Source organism: Salarias fasciatus, chromosome 9 (assembly GCF_902148845.1).
Source record: "Salarias fasciatus chromosome 9, fSalaFa1.1, whole genome shotgun sequence".
In the NCBI taxonomy this organism is placed as follows: Eukaryota; Metazoa; Chordata; class Actinopteri; order Blenniiformes; family Blenniidae; genus Salarias; species Salarias fasciatus.
The window spans coordinates 4,571,293-4,586,402 of NC_043753.1; the positions used below are offsets into that span (position 1 = coordinate 4,571,293).

Sequence of the window (15,110 nt, forward strand, 5' to 3'; positions counted from 1 at the left end):
GTAGCTCCAGCTAAACTCATCTCACTTCACTCAGTCGAGTGAAGATGTTTTTCGCAGCCAGTTGCTGCTGAAATACCTTTTTTGTCATTGAAAAAGTATCGTGAATTTGTTTTAGAGCTGAAAATGTCGGTGACATCAAATACCAAACGCCAAATACCAATCTTGTTGACCAACCTTGGGAACTCACATCTGATTGGCTCAGGAACCAGGAAGTAGCAATGGGCTAGCCCCGCCCTCCAAACTTGTGGTCCTTTACTCTATTTGAAAGGAGAAAAACTACATTAAAAAACATTTGAGTTATTTATTTATTTATTCATTTAAACTTAATTTTCACAAATTCTAAGTGTTTGTGACTTTTAAATTACTTAAAAATATTTTCTTGCTAAATTTTCCTCAAACTTCAGATGAATGTTCAGGCTAATATCTTGATTTTTGTCACAATTAATCCTCTTTTAGGTTTAAAATAATGGACTTCTCAGCAAATATTTAATAACTTGACAACAGCTATTTGCTTACATTTGGATCGTGGGATCATATGATGTGATCAAATTAAAAACAATTTTCATGAAAATTAAACCAATTTCATGTTCATTTCAGTAGAAGTTTGCTTAAAAAGAGAGGGAAAGGGAGATAAATAGAGATATAGATTTTCAGCAGTTTCACTGTCCATTTAATTGACAACAGTAACATTAATGCGTCAAAGCAGAACTGGAACCAACAATTATTAATGTGATTAATGCAATGGATTAATGTGAGACCTGTTGAGTTCCTTCCACAGCTGAGGTTACAGTCACTCATCATCACTACATTTATCCAGCTGCTGATGAAACTCTGAGATGAAAGAGATGAAAATGGACTCAAGTCCAACGACTGTTGCACGACTTGACTTCTGCTGGATTACAACTAAATTCAGAGCTTCTCTAAATTCAAGTATTGAAGGACTTTTCTCAAAGTATCAGTTACTTTTTGGATGTTTTACTACAATGTCACTTTCACCATTTCAGCAGAAACTATAAAAATAAAACAATATTGATTTGAAACCATGAATTCTGAAAACAGCATCAAACAGCTGGGATACAGTTTTCTTCACAACACGCACAATATTATCTGTAGTTATATTTCCTGCTGCTCTTTCAGGCTGACAGACTCAAACCCAGAACAGTCTCAGTGTGAGAGGAGAGTGAACCACTGCACCACAGAGCTTCTCCTTCTCTGTATCTCTGTCTTCACAGTCAATATTCATGGAAATGCTTTTGTTCTCCAACTAATTTGTTTGAAGGATTCATCAAAATATTTTCATTTATTCATCTATCTGTCCATCCATCCTCCCACTGTGGTTTCCCATCGTGCTGCTGGTTGCAGCATACTGAGGGCGCCCCCTGTGGGTCACTGTCAGACTGCATGTTAAAAACACAGTTCAGGAGCTCTGCTGCCCCCTGCAGGAGGTCTCTGGTTCTGCAGCTTCCTTCATTCAAACTTCAATGAGAAAAGGTTTCATGTTGATGAAACTTTGGAGGAGCTGAAGGTTCCTCGGTGTTCCTCAATGTTCCATAGTCCAGTTGTTGCCATGACTACACATGTGGAGCAGCAGTGAACCAGTACAGACCTAAAACCAGAACTTCCAGTCAGTCTACTTGCAGTTCAGTTGATGGTTTATTTGATGAAAGCAGATGATGATCATACCGGGGTTTTCCTGGAGACAGTTGGAAATCTTTGTCCTGGTCGTCTGTTCCTGCTCTGGTTACAACTGTGTGCCCTCCTCTTCCCGTGACCTTTGACCTCCACATGGACAACCTGTCTAATTACTGCCACCATGTGTCCAAAGAATGCAACAACAAACATTAACAAAAGTCAATGACCTGCCAACAGTGAAACACATCTGATGAAAGAAGTGGAGTCATGTTTTGTTTCTTTTTACAACATAAAACCAACTGAGTCCTGACAAAATAATTCACACAGCAGACACCAGTTTCTCTCAGTTCTGATCAGAGATGAAAACTCAGGCTCACAGCAGCAGCTCAGCTGTGTTTCCATGTGGAACGAAGTGAAGTTGGACTGTTGTTGGACAGTCTGGGCTCATGGAGTGTTTCAGACATTTTCTGAACCAAACATTCTGATATCTGATGCAGCCGTTTTGGTCCATATTGGATCTGATACTGATCCAGAATCTCAGATCAGACCATCTCTACTAGAAATAGGATGAGAGCTAAAATAGGTGTGTGTGAAGTTTGTTATGTGTGTGAGGCACACACAGTGTGACAATTGAGGTGGTCCTGAAAAAAAAAAAGCTGTCTGACTTAATTTGACCTCAGAAAGTGGTTTTAAAGGCTGAGTTATCAAACTCTGTACAGTGTGGACCACCTGAGATCATGTTGAGCAGCAGCAGGAGCAACCTGATCCTCCCCGATCAGCTGTGGACGGTTCTCAGAGGAGACATGTTGAGTCCTGATGGGACCAGTCGGCCACAGCCACACTGTACAAAGCAGCTGCAGCAGCCTGCTGACCGGTGTGTGACGGTGCAGATCGCTCAGTGTGACCGACACACAGCGGAGGATTCATTTCACTTTCAAGACACGGTCAGAGCCGACTGGAACAGGAAGTGTCTCTGTTCATGCAGCTCACTCTCTGTGCTGTGGACAAATCCTCAGCTGATGGAGGTGAAGGTGGTGAACAGCTTGATGGAGTGTTGAGCAGCTCCTGGTCCACTTTACAGAAGCTGAGAAACTCCACACAGACCAGTTCACTCTCTGAAGGTCACAGAGTCTCATTGTCCTCTGAAGGTTCAGTCCACACACTGATGGTTCTGTGTCACACCCAGAGGAACCCTGGTTCGATGCTGGACTCTCTCAGCTCTTCACACTGCTCCACTGACACTCAGCAGATCTTCTGGTGGTTCCTCTGTCACTCAGTCTGGATGAAGCTCTGCTCTCCTCAGTAGATCTTCAGGACACACAGCTTCCTCTCTGCTCTCAGTTCTTCCAGCTGCAGAGAGATGAGAGGAGATGATCAGAGTCTCTGTGAAGCAGCGAGGACTTCAGTCCTGTTCAGAGCAGCAGTCAGCAGCTCAGAGCTCATGAAGGACCACCACTGTCACACCAACACAACAAGCCTGTGGCTCCTCTGATTGGCTGACTGTGTGTCCTCTGCTGTCCAATCCTGAAGCTGCTCAGCGTTCTCCTCTCACAGCCTCACTGAGAGTCAAACCCTGGATCTTTGTTCTCACACTGACTGTGTTTAGTACAAACCTGCTGAAAGCAGCATGGACTCACTCCAACCATCTACTGACCTCAGAGTCTGCAGGCTGCAGTCTGGACTCTGCTGGAGATCAACCAGCTGCTGCACATCTGGAGCCCGCAGTTTGTTGATTCTCAGGTCTAGCTCCTTCAGGTGGGAGGGGTTGGACTTCAGAGCTGAGGCCAGAGAAGAACAGCTGATCTTTGACAAACTGCAGTTCATCAACCTGAATAAAGAGAGAAAGCAGCAGAATCAATGAGGAGGAACCAACCAGATGTGTTGATGGAGAAATGAGCAGCTCCACATTACTGTGTCCTGATCAATGAGCTGTTCTGTTGTTGTGGATCTTCATCACTCACATCATCCTCATGCAAAACTCAGCCACACCTGCTGATGAGGACCAGAGGGCGGGTCCACATGACACCAGCTTTAAAGTCGTAGCATTGGCTCCCTGTCTGCTGCAGGGTGGATTTTAAGCTTCTTGAACTACTTTTTAAATGTCTTAACGGCCTTGCTCCATCTTATTGATCTGATCAGCTTTGACCACATCGACCCTCGTGGATCCTGAGCTCCTCCAGCAGCTCCTCTGATCCACATCAGAAGAAGAACAAAAACTCACAGTGAGGCAGCTTTTAGCCACGATGGCCTCCATCTGTGGAACAGCCTGCTGGAGAAGCTCAGGACTGCAGAGACTGCTGAGAGTTTTAAAAGACGGTTGAAGACTCACCTTTTAAACAGGCTGGAAATTGACCTTTTAAATTCTTCAAATTCTTCCTATGTTATGTTATTGCTGCTTATTTTCTGTATTTTTCATGTCAATTTTAGGTAATTTTAGTATTTCAGCTTTACATCTATTTTATTGATGTATTTTCACTCTTTTAAATGCTCACTTTATTTTATTTATCCTCATTGAGGCCTTTCATTCTGTTCTTTATTGTTTTTTATACTTTTATTACCCCAGTGTTTCCTCAGGGGGTCCAGTATATTGGGGGGTCCATGGGGCCCTTTGGCCCAGCTGGTTGGGGGGCTCCCCACCTCGGGTGCAGACGCCCCCGACAGTCATGACCTGTGACCCCTCCCAGTGTGGACGACCCAAATCTTAGCATTTTCCAAGATATTCAGTGCCATGCCATATCTCCTTACTCTGTGTGTGTGTGTGTGTGTGTGTGTGTGTGTGTGTGTGTGTGTGTGTGTGTGTGTGTGTGTGTGTGTGTCTGCTTATGTAATGTTGAAGGGATGGGTTCTCTGATTTGGTTTTGCTTTGTTTAGTTGTCATCTCGTCATGGTTGGAGCTTGTTTTCAGCACTTTGTGCTGCTTAAAGTATGAAAAGTGTTTTATAAATAAAGTTTGACTGATCGACGTCAACACAACAGTCACACACCTCCTCATGTCCACACACACATCAGTAACCTGCTGCTGAGCTCAGTCCACTCTCTCACTGCAGGATCAGAGTCTCAGATCACAGCTGCTGACAAACATTTCTCCTTCTACAACAGTAACAGACAGTCAACTGACCCCAGAGCCTCCAGACTGCAGAGTGGACTCTCCAGAAAACCACACAGCTGCTCAACTCCTGAATCCTGCAGACGGTTCCCACTCAGGTCCAGAAGTTTCAGATGTTTCAGGAGGGAGGGGTTGGACTTCAGAGCTGAGGCCAGAGAAGAACAGCTGATCTCTGACAACCTGCATTTCTCCAACCTGAATAAAGAGAGAAAGAAGTGAGATTAGAGGACAAAGTCTGATGTTGAAGTCATTGAGAGCTGAAGAAGGTTCAGACTGGAAGAGTTTAGAAATGTAAAGTCCAAACAGCTGAAGCCTCCAGGAGGAGAAGAGCTCTCATCAACATGCTGATCACTAACATGCTGCAGAGCCCAGTCCACACACACACACACACACACTCTCTCACTCACTCACTCACTCACTCTCTCACACACACACACACACACACACACACACACACACACACACACACACACACACACACACACACACACACACGGCAGCAGCTTGCAGGCACAAACTCACAATTTCCGCGGGAATCGTCTGGTATTATACTTTGATACTGTGATACTTCTTCTTCTGGGCTGCTGTAACAGTGAAATTTCCCCACCGTGGGATCAATAAAGTTTTATCTTATCTTAACTTCTCTTGGTTTTCTCCTCCTGAGTCCAGCTGTTCCAACAAACGTGCGGAGCATGAAGTTCATGTCCAGAAAGAAGGAACAGTATTTTTCATGAGCTAAAGATGGCGTGGTCCCCGAAAGTCGGAGCCAGATCAGACGATAGTCGCTGTGATCGTAAACCAACCAGAGGAAGCCCATATGGAAAAAATACAGATAAATCTTATGAAAAAAAAAAAATTATCTCCTTTGTCTGAAACTTGTATGTAAAGCATACAATAGTGAAACCAGATATAAGATCCTTGGTAAATTTGAACAAAATGAAAATGGTATGATTTGGGTATTTATCAGAACAATATATGACAGTAATGTTACGTACAATATTCTTAGTAGGAAAATGTAATATCAACCTAATCATCATGGAAACTGAACTGTTGCAAATATTATCAGAAATATTTACAAATTGTACTTGTGGTGCAACAAATGTGAGACATTCAAATAGACAACATGATTCAACAATGAAATTACAGGAAAACACATGATTGAATAAAAGCAGGTTTCCAGCTCATCATGACAATGGACTTTCTTTTTTTTTATTTTGTCAAGTCTTGCATTTTTACAACATTTCATGAGCAATTATATCCAGTAATATTCATTCCATTCTTCCTGTAGAAATATTTTCAATTTTGCACAAGATCAGCAGATTACATTAGAAGCTTGGTCACCAAGAGATATGAATCCCACATTGGGTGGACCAAGGGCAGTCACCTCAGTGAACCTTCTATACCCCTTGGCATGCTGGGGTCCTTGTCTCATTTCATTGCAGAAATCTTTAACTTCTGCTGGTGCATTTGTCAAGAACTGCTTTGCTAAACAGGGGAAAGCACGGGATAATGCCACTTGTTTGCATATTTGTTGTGGAACAGCTTGACTACTTTTTACTTGTTTTAGAAGGTAACCGTTGAAATCTTCAAACATGAAGGCTGAGTGAGTCCACAGAGGACCCCAGTGTACAACGCTTTTGCTTAAATGCAGTAGAGAAACTGCAAAGAGATCCAGTCTGGAGCTGAGCACACCACCACTGCCCCCCCAAAGTTCTTCGCTGTCCAGGCCCGGTTCATCATCTGCAGATTCACTGCTGTCACCGTCCAGCTCCACATCAGAGTCTGTTATTCCATCAAGAAGGGACTCCCAGTTGTCCAAGGTAACTGATTTGTAAAAAATAAATAAATCTACTTCATCATCTACTGCTTCTTAGATGTACATGTATGAGTATGGACGATGTAATTTTTGTCTTAATGTCTTAAATCAAGTCAAATTTTATTCAAACCCTAAATACTCACTATGTCTCCTTGTTTAAACAGGTGGAGATCCGTCCTGGGACTGGAGTCATGACAGAGAAACTGGCCTGGGCCTACGCAGTTAATGCAAATTCGGCTGCAGTATTTGTGAGGCGTCTGCTGACTGCAGTCTTCCCAATGGAGATACTGCTGGTGAGCAGTCGTCGTGGCGGGAAACGAGGCAGAGGAGATGCTTGTCTACCTCTGGACAAAACTAAACTGGATGCCATCTACAGTAAGTTTTTAACCTGGTATGTGTTTTGGCTTTCCATTCATGGTTAGCATTGAGCTAGTTTAGTTTTAGTTTATTTGTTCAGCACAACACAATTAAGGCAGTGCAAGGAGGGAACGAAGCCCAAAGGGCTTGTCCAGAGTTCCTCTCCCTGACTTATTTCCAATGACAAATAAGCTGACAAATATAAATGAGGAGTAATGCCACAACATCGATCACTTTATACTCTTCCAGTCTTATGAAATATACATTTCTTACTGATAGACATAAATATATATCATAAGGACCAATTCCAAGTAATTAAATTTCTTGATTATCTAATGAGTTGCAGCACTACTCCAATACAACCAATAATAGCGTGCAAATCAAGTAACAATACAACGTGAGAAAAGAACGTTAGAACCAAAGTTAGAAACAAAAAGTAGTAATACAAAAGGAATTTAAAAAAATCATAATAAATTGATTATGAAAATTTATATAAAGAGCATTATCAAAACAAAATCATAAAGAAAAAAATGTGTGTATATATATATATATATATATATATATATATATATATATATATATATATATATATATATATATATATATACACACACACACACACACACACACACACACACACATATGGAGTGATAGAAATAAAATACATAATTTAACAAACAAAGTATAACACCAAATGCTTTTGAGGATGCTTAAGTAAGATTTTATGGGAATACTAGAAATAATTTTAACTGTTTCATAAAGAGTGAGTATGAGGTTACAGAGCTAAGTGTAGGACTAAGAGCATTCCAGAGCCTGGGGCCTCTGTAGGAAATACCGTGTTGTTGAAGAGATGTTCTTGTGTGAGGTAAATGGAGATTATTGTTAATACTTTGCCTAGTTGAATATGAGTGTATGTTAGATGTGTGAGTGAAAACATTATGAAATGAGTCTGGGAGCTCACTTTTATTGTAAATTAATTTGTGTGAAAATAAGCAGACTTGATAAATGTTCAATTTGTCAATGGGCAAGACGCTGTATTTTCTGAAAAGTGGTGCAGATGGCGCATATCTGCTGGAGTTTGAGATGATTCTCAAAAATCTTTTCTGTATGACTATCAGCTTATTTAGATATGAAGGATAAGTAGATGCCCAGATGATATTGCAATAGTTCAGATACGGGAATATAAAACTATAATAAAGTGTTAAATGTGTTGTAGGAAGTGTCAAATGATAAATCTTCTGAAATATCCCAAGCATTTTCATAGACCGCTTACAAACATGATCAATATGATTTGCCCAATTTAGTCTTTCATCTATCATTACCCCAAGGAATTTTACGGTTTGTACTTGTGTTATCACAAGACCATCTATGAAAACTTTGGCTAATTCCTTGGAGTAAACCTTGTTTGTTACAAAATACAATGAAATTGCATTTTTTTAACATTTACTGTAAGCCTGTTGAGTTGAAACCATCTAGAAACCGAGAGTAAGTCCTTATTCACCTGATCAATCAATATATTAAAGTTATTATGGGTAGCAACAAGATTTGTGTCATCTGCAAATAATATGGGAAAGAATCTTTCACATGAGAAGGCTAAATCGTTTACATAAATCAAAAAAAGCAGCGGTCCCAAAATTGAACCCTGGGGGATGCCTCAGAAAAGTTTTGAGCTCTTTGAAGAATAACCATTATACAAGACATATTGCACCCTGTTCTGAAGATAATTGATAAACCATTTGAGGGCCCCGATTAACCAGACCCCGACACACACAGAGGTCTCTGCCTGAGGCTTTTCAACAGAAGCCTCCAGAACATCCAGGAGTGTTTTAGAGAAGTCAAGTTAAAGCGATACTTCAACATTTTGGCAAATTGGCCCATCTAGGGCAATTCGGTAGTCATTTAGAACAGCATACTTACTTTTTTTGTGAGGGCGAGCTGTTGTTTATTCAGCGGTGCGTCTGAGGAGAACTTCACGGCGGACATAATGGAAGTGGACGGTACAGTTGCTTCCCTCGTCAAACTCATCAAATACACAATCCAACAACCCCAAAACACACTTTGGTGGACACGTTATAATCCGCACATTCACTACGCTGTCAAACACCAACAAATAATATTGTAGCATTACGACATTGAAGCAAATATTGGGAACTACTTTTTCTTTTGAGATCACTACGCCCAGACGCCATGTTTAGTAAGTAGTTCCGTCTTAGCAATCTTCGCAAAAAAACGCTCAATCTCGTAATTTTGCATTAATATTTCACAGCGTAGTGAATGTGGGGATTATAACGTGTCCACCAAAGTGTGTTTTGGGGTTGTTGGATTGTGTTGGATTGATGAGTTTGACGAGGGAAGCTACTGTACCGTCCACTTCCATTATGTCCGCCGTGAAGCTCTCCTCAGACTCACCGCTGAATAAACAACAGCTCGCCCTCACAAAAAAAGTAAGTATGCTGTTCTAAATGACTACCGAATTGCCCTAGATGGGCCAATTTGCCAAAATGTTGAAGTATCGCTTTAAGATTTTGGTATTTTCAGCATAATTTGACGTTGCTTTTCAATTGGTGGTCAAAGATGTCATTTCAGCAGTGATTAAACTATTTTCATATATTTAGTCAATTAAATCCTGATTGTGTTAATGGAGCTACAAAATATATATAACATATCAAAGGTGGTGGTGAATGACAGCAAGCTATAGTTTACAGTATATTTGCACTGATGACTGGAGTTGTTTAAAGCTCGGGTAGACGATGTTGTCCAAAAGCACTTTTTGTCATACTGAGTGAAATGCTCCTTGCCCCCTGGGAGAAGTCAATACATTATGTGGACGGAAAAAGGTGCAGGAAGAATCTGACAACTGTAGCGGCCAAAGGACAGTAAAAACTCCAACCAATCGTAAGGTGTGGACCGCTCTTCAGGAACCAATCAAATCCCTTCGCCGTTCTACCAGCCCCCTGCGCGTACATTTCAATGGCGTGCACTGGCCCTGGTTCAGAGCGCGTGCACGTTGCCAAGGCGCTCTCGGCGCTCGCGGCTCGCGAGAAAAATAGAAGGAAGTGGAGCGGCGCGCTGCGCTCCTATGCACGTTGTGTGCGGCAGTCAGAAAGGTTAATAACATTGGAGGTGATCACAAACTCCGTGCACGGCGCTTCAGCGTCCAGTGCGTTCGCTCCCAACGGGAGCTCCTCCAATGAGGTGGGAGCTGGGCGGAGCCTTGAGGAGATGCTACGTTCGTGCTACATGCTAGTTTTCCAAGATCGCTGACCTTAGCTTAATGTGGTTTCAGCATGTGACTGAACCAGATGCTGTGTCTTGACGCAGCATATGTGTTTAGAAAGTTTTGTTTATCGTGTTATTTGTGGTGCATTTTCAGGTATTTTTTAAAAAATGTATTTATTTACTGTAGTATAACTACTCACGATACCAAGGGCAAAACAAGAGACCTTAATTATCTTTATTGGAAGCCATTTCAAGATAACATAAGATAGAGTACAACAGAGAACTTCCAGGATATAACATTGTTGTAGTATTCTTCTGTTGGTTAATAAAAATTGTTCTTTTATTTGGTTAAAATCTTGGTCCTGTGTTTTATTGTCCAGGTGAGGTCATTCACTCAGGCTCAGAGTGCAGCTCGCCTCCTGCTGATCAGACAGACAGACTGGCTTATTAAGGCAATGTTAAGATGAGGAAGAGGAGCAGGAACTGCTGGGAGCTACTTTACAGCGTCAAACAGCGTTACTGCTACCTGTGATGTATGTAAAATAAACTTAAAAATATAGACTTTTTTTTTTAAAAAAACGTAGTGAAAAGTATCGGTATCGGAATCGGCGATACTGGCCCAGTAATTACTTGGTATCGGATCAATCCCAAAATTTGGAGTATCGCCCACCCCTATAGCTGGAGTAGAAGAAGTCAGTCTGATGCTGCAGTCTGTGGCTGTGTTCGAAACCGCATACTGCCTACTACATACTTCCATACCCATACTGTCCACACTGCATACCCAGTCCATCAGACTGTATACAAAGCGTTTACACTACAGCATAATACATAATAACCCACAATGCATTGCACTCCTCCCCGAGCCGAAATCGACCTGCTAAGCTGATTTCACTTTAGCTATAAACTCTTCAAATGTAGAACTTTATCGAGATTCTTTTTTAAATTAGGCGACAAAGTGGTCGTTTAGAGCCGAGTGTGTCGTTTATTTGTCCGAATACCAGCCGTTTATGATTTTGTTCGGGCAAATTCGGCGAAACGTAAGCCAGCCACAGTGAGCAACGCACTTCCGGTTATTTTCACCAAAATAAACCACCCCTTTCCCTTTCACATTAAAAAAAAACCTGAGTGATAAATCTGTGCTTTTACTTTGAAAACAAGAAGCCAACCTTTCAGCAATATATCTCGCTTAACATCGCTGTTTGGACCGGTGTCCCGTTAACGGAATTGGACCAGTTACGATGCCTACCGACGGAGGCTTTTTCAGCTCTTCAACAAAGATCGGCACATCATGGTCGCTTTCAACATGGACTTGTTGTCAGATGTAAGTGTTTTGTTTTTTTTTTTTTTAAACAATTTTTAATCAATGTAAATCTAATCAGAAATCTCGTAACATAACATACCTACTCGCACAAAAATTGGAGGGAAAATTATATCTAGAACCATACTTAGCTTGGTGAATGAACATCATTAAGAAACAGTCATTGTGAACTGAATAAAGTTTATCAAAATAAATATTCCATCATGATGCTGCTGCTGTTGTTGCTGCTGCTGCTCCGTGCTCATCGGCTCCCGCTCTCCCACTATCTGTCGCATTGCATTCTGGGTAATTTCAGTATGAGTAGTGAACTCACGATGTGTACTCAACATTTCTGGTGAATGCAGTATGCATCCGGGAACTTCTCGCATACTCAAAATCGCATACTGCCAGTGTGAACACACTGCATACTCAATAAGTTAGTATGAGTAGTGGGCAAGTACGTGGTTTCGAACACAGCCTGTGAGATCAAGAACCGAGTGCACTCCTAATAAATCTTTTCCTGTTTTGCAGGTAAGCTGGGTCTTAAAGGGGCTGTATCGTGCTTCTTTCGCTAGTCCAAACCCTATTATTGGCATTAACTTGGTAATAGTTTATTTTTGGCGCTAAGGAAAAGTCATTTTGTGTAAAATAAAAGATTTTCGGGGGTAATTCTGAAACCCGGAAGAGAAAACGCTCTGGCTGTGTTGGAAACCGCATACCGCCTCCTACATCCTTCCATACTCATACTATCCATCCTGCATCCTGCTTACTCAGTCCATCAAACAGTATGCAGAGCATTTACACTACAGCATACTACATAATAACCCACAATGCATTGCAAGCTGAAATCGACCGGCTAAAGTTGATTTCACTTTAGCTCTAAACTCTTCAAATGTAGAACTTCATCGAGATTTTTTTAAAAATTAGGCGACAAAGTGGTCGTTTAGAGCCGAGTGTGTCGTTTATTTGTCCGAATACCAACTGTTTATGATTTTGTTCGGATGAATTTGGCGAAATATGAGCCAGCCGCAGTGAGCGGCTCCAGCACGGAGGTGTCAGAGAAGCAGAGAAGCAGGAGAGAAGCAGAGCACACACAAACCCCAGACCCGCAACGGGGGGCCCCCCGCCCGCGGCCCAGCCTCCAGGCCCGGTCGGGCTTTGGCGGCGGGCGACCATGGATCACGCTGCCGGCCGCCCCCGCCACTCCGACCGGCTCCCCGCCAACCCGCTCGGGAGCGGGACCGAGATGCACGGTCTCACCCAGCGGTCCTACGGGGCGGGCCCGCCCCGGGCGTCGCACCGAGTCGGTTCTGGAGTAGAAGTAGTAGAAGAGTGGTGGGGAGGAGTTCAACTTTTGTGACATACATAAGTTTGAAGAGTTTCAAACAAGCTGTTTTCTACCCGAAGGGAGGGGCTGCTGTAGAGAGCAGCAGACTGAAAGAGATTACTCAGACATGCGTGGATGAAGGCAAATAACATTTTGGGGGTGGTTTAAAAGGGAAATCAACTTTGTGGCATGCTGAAAACCTTAAAAAAGTGGATTTTGCATGATATAGCTCCTTTAAACTTTAAACAAATAACACACAGCAGTCGGGGGTGATCTTGGGTGCCCTGGAATGTTGTAGATGTTGAGTTGGAAGCCGGATTTAACACATTTTAGTTGGCAAAGGCAGCTCACCACGTTTTCATGCAAGATGGCGGACGTGTAGTCCTTGCAAAGTGTTGTAATGAGCCATAGAACTGTTTCATGTTTATTTCAGGTTTAGCTGACACGTGAGTTTATGAAAGATGCACATAACTGTGGCTTGGGCATGATTTTATGATCAGAACGGGTATGGAGTGGAATAAGTGTGTCATTTCATGTGAAGTGTTTGTAGAATGAGTTGTTGCAGTGGGAAAGCTGTGTTGAAAGTATCTCTGTGATTCAATATTGATGCTGATTCAATGGTTAAACTGAGATGAAAGCTCTTAGTTGTCACATATGTATTTGAACTGAGGAAGCATTTGTATTTCATCAGTGATAAGAGAGTGTTAGCATGATCTGTGTTTATTTCATCTACAGTAAGAACAGGGTTACAGTTAGGAGAATTGATTTGAAATAGATTTAGTATAGAAATAGAGTTCATAGGAATGATAGAGGGAAGAGAATAAAATGTTAAATAGGAATAAGGGTTAAAAGCACTGTAAAAGTGTAATTTGAGCTGAGTAAGAGTTTTTGTTATTGATAAAAGGGGTATATTGTGATTTTGATAGTTCAGGACTGTAAAATATGTGATCAGATGTGACTCGAGAGTTATTGTTAGAAGAAGAGTGTCATGATTGCTGTTGTTTTTGTTTTATAGTATTAAGTACATTGCATTCTGATTTTTCTGGAGCTGGCGGAGAAGAAGTCAGTCTGATGCTGCAGTCTGTGAGATCAAGAACCGAGTGCACTCCTAATAAATCTTTTCCTGTTTTGCAGGCTTTTTGCAAAATAAATATGTTCCACGGAGGATAAGTTGGCCCCTTATTTCCAACTGTGTAACATGAGATATTTATATGTGAATACATTGAAAACCCCAGACCCAAACAAAGCAAATCTCAATCCAAAATCAATCAAAATATGTGGCTCAATATGTTTTTCAGGAGCTTTTCCGTCTGTGCAGGAGAGCCAGAGCCTTCCCAGTAAGCAGTGCAGCATGTGAGCGAGCTTCTCTGCTCTGAAACTCATCAAGACCCGTTTGTGCACAATGACTGATGACAGATTGACAGCCTGGGTGTCCTGGGTGGGAAGAGCAAAGTCACTTGACATGGAGAAGATTATGAAAGTTTTTTTCTACCAACCATCAAAACAGGAGAATTCATCTGATGTAAGATGGATAAACACAACATTTATGATGTGTTCTAAATTTGCATTTCTTAAAGCTCGTGTCCGGAGTTTTGAAAGAATGAGAGTTTTTTTTTTAATTCAACATCTCAAGGTTCCCCCCTCCCTCTGCTTTCTTGAGCGACCAAGCCACGCCCCTTTAACTGTGCACGTGCGTTACCTGTGGAGTGAAAATGAGAGCCTCCGAGTCCTACAGCATCCTCCATGTTGAGCTGTTTACGGTGGATGTTCAGCAGACAGTGGATATATCCGAGGTGAGCGGGGCGGCTGCTGCGTAGCTAACTCTCCTCTGCTGGGCGAGCGGCCGTGCTCTCTGGCTGCTCCACACGGTGATTGACAGCATGACAAAGCAGAAGCTCGACATCTATTGGCTGAAGCTGACCGGCGCTTTTTCGGATAACATGGGGGTCTATGAGACGAAGGTGGAGCTCATAAATACATTTTTATATTGCTTTATGCTAATATTATATGATAGTATCGAACCAGACTGACACATTTAAGCTCTGTTAAGAAATGATTCATACATTGGAAACGAACAGAAACTCCGGACACCAGCTTTAACTGTATATAGTCTGTCTGTTTGTTTGGTGCAGTCTTAACAATTTAACTGAAATAAAGTTGTTGTATGCTGAATCAAAGCCGATGTTTCAACGTGTGGCTTCATCAGGGCGATGAACATGAATACTGTTTGGATTGAAAACTACATTTTGTGCATGTACACAAACCACAAGATACTGTACTATGATTTTTTTTTTTGTCTTTTTGCCAGTATGTTTTTATTTAACCAGAAATGGTAAAGAACATATTTTAAAAATCA

At 41.8% G+C, this 15,110-nt stretch overlaps 1 protein-coding gene across 1 annotated transcript in view; it reads right to left on the reverse strand.

The window, feature by feature from the left end:
• Positions 1-523: 523 nt before the first annotated feature.
• Positions 524-15,110, reverse strand: part of LOC115393921 (NACHT, LRR and PYD domains-containing protein 3-like) — a gene marked incomplete at its 5' end in the record, with an annotated part of 41,928 nt that continues 27,341 nt past the window's right edge. The window contains 2 exons of the mRNA XM_030099029.1: positions 524-2,982; positions 3,287-3,460. Coding sequence (XP_029954889.1) covers positions 2,970-2,982; positions 3,287-3,460 — 187 coding nt within the window. The remainder of the gene's footprint in view (positions 2,983-3,286; positions 3,461-15,110) is intronic.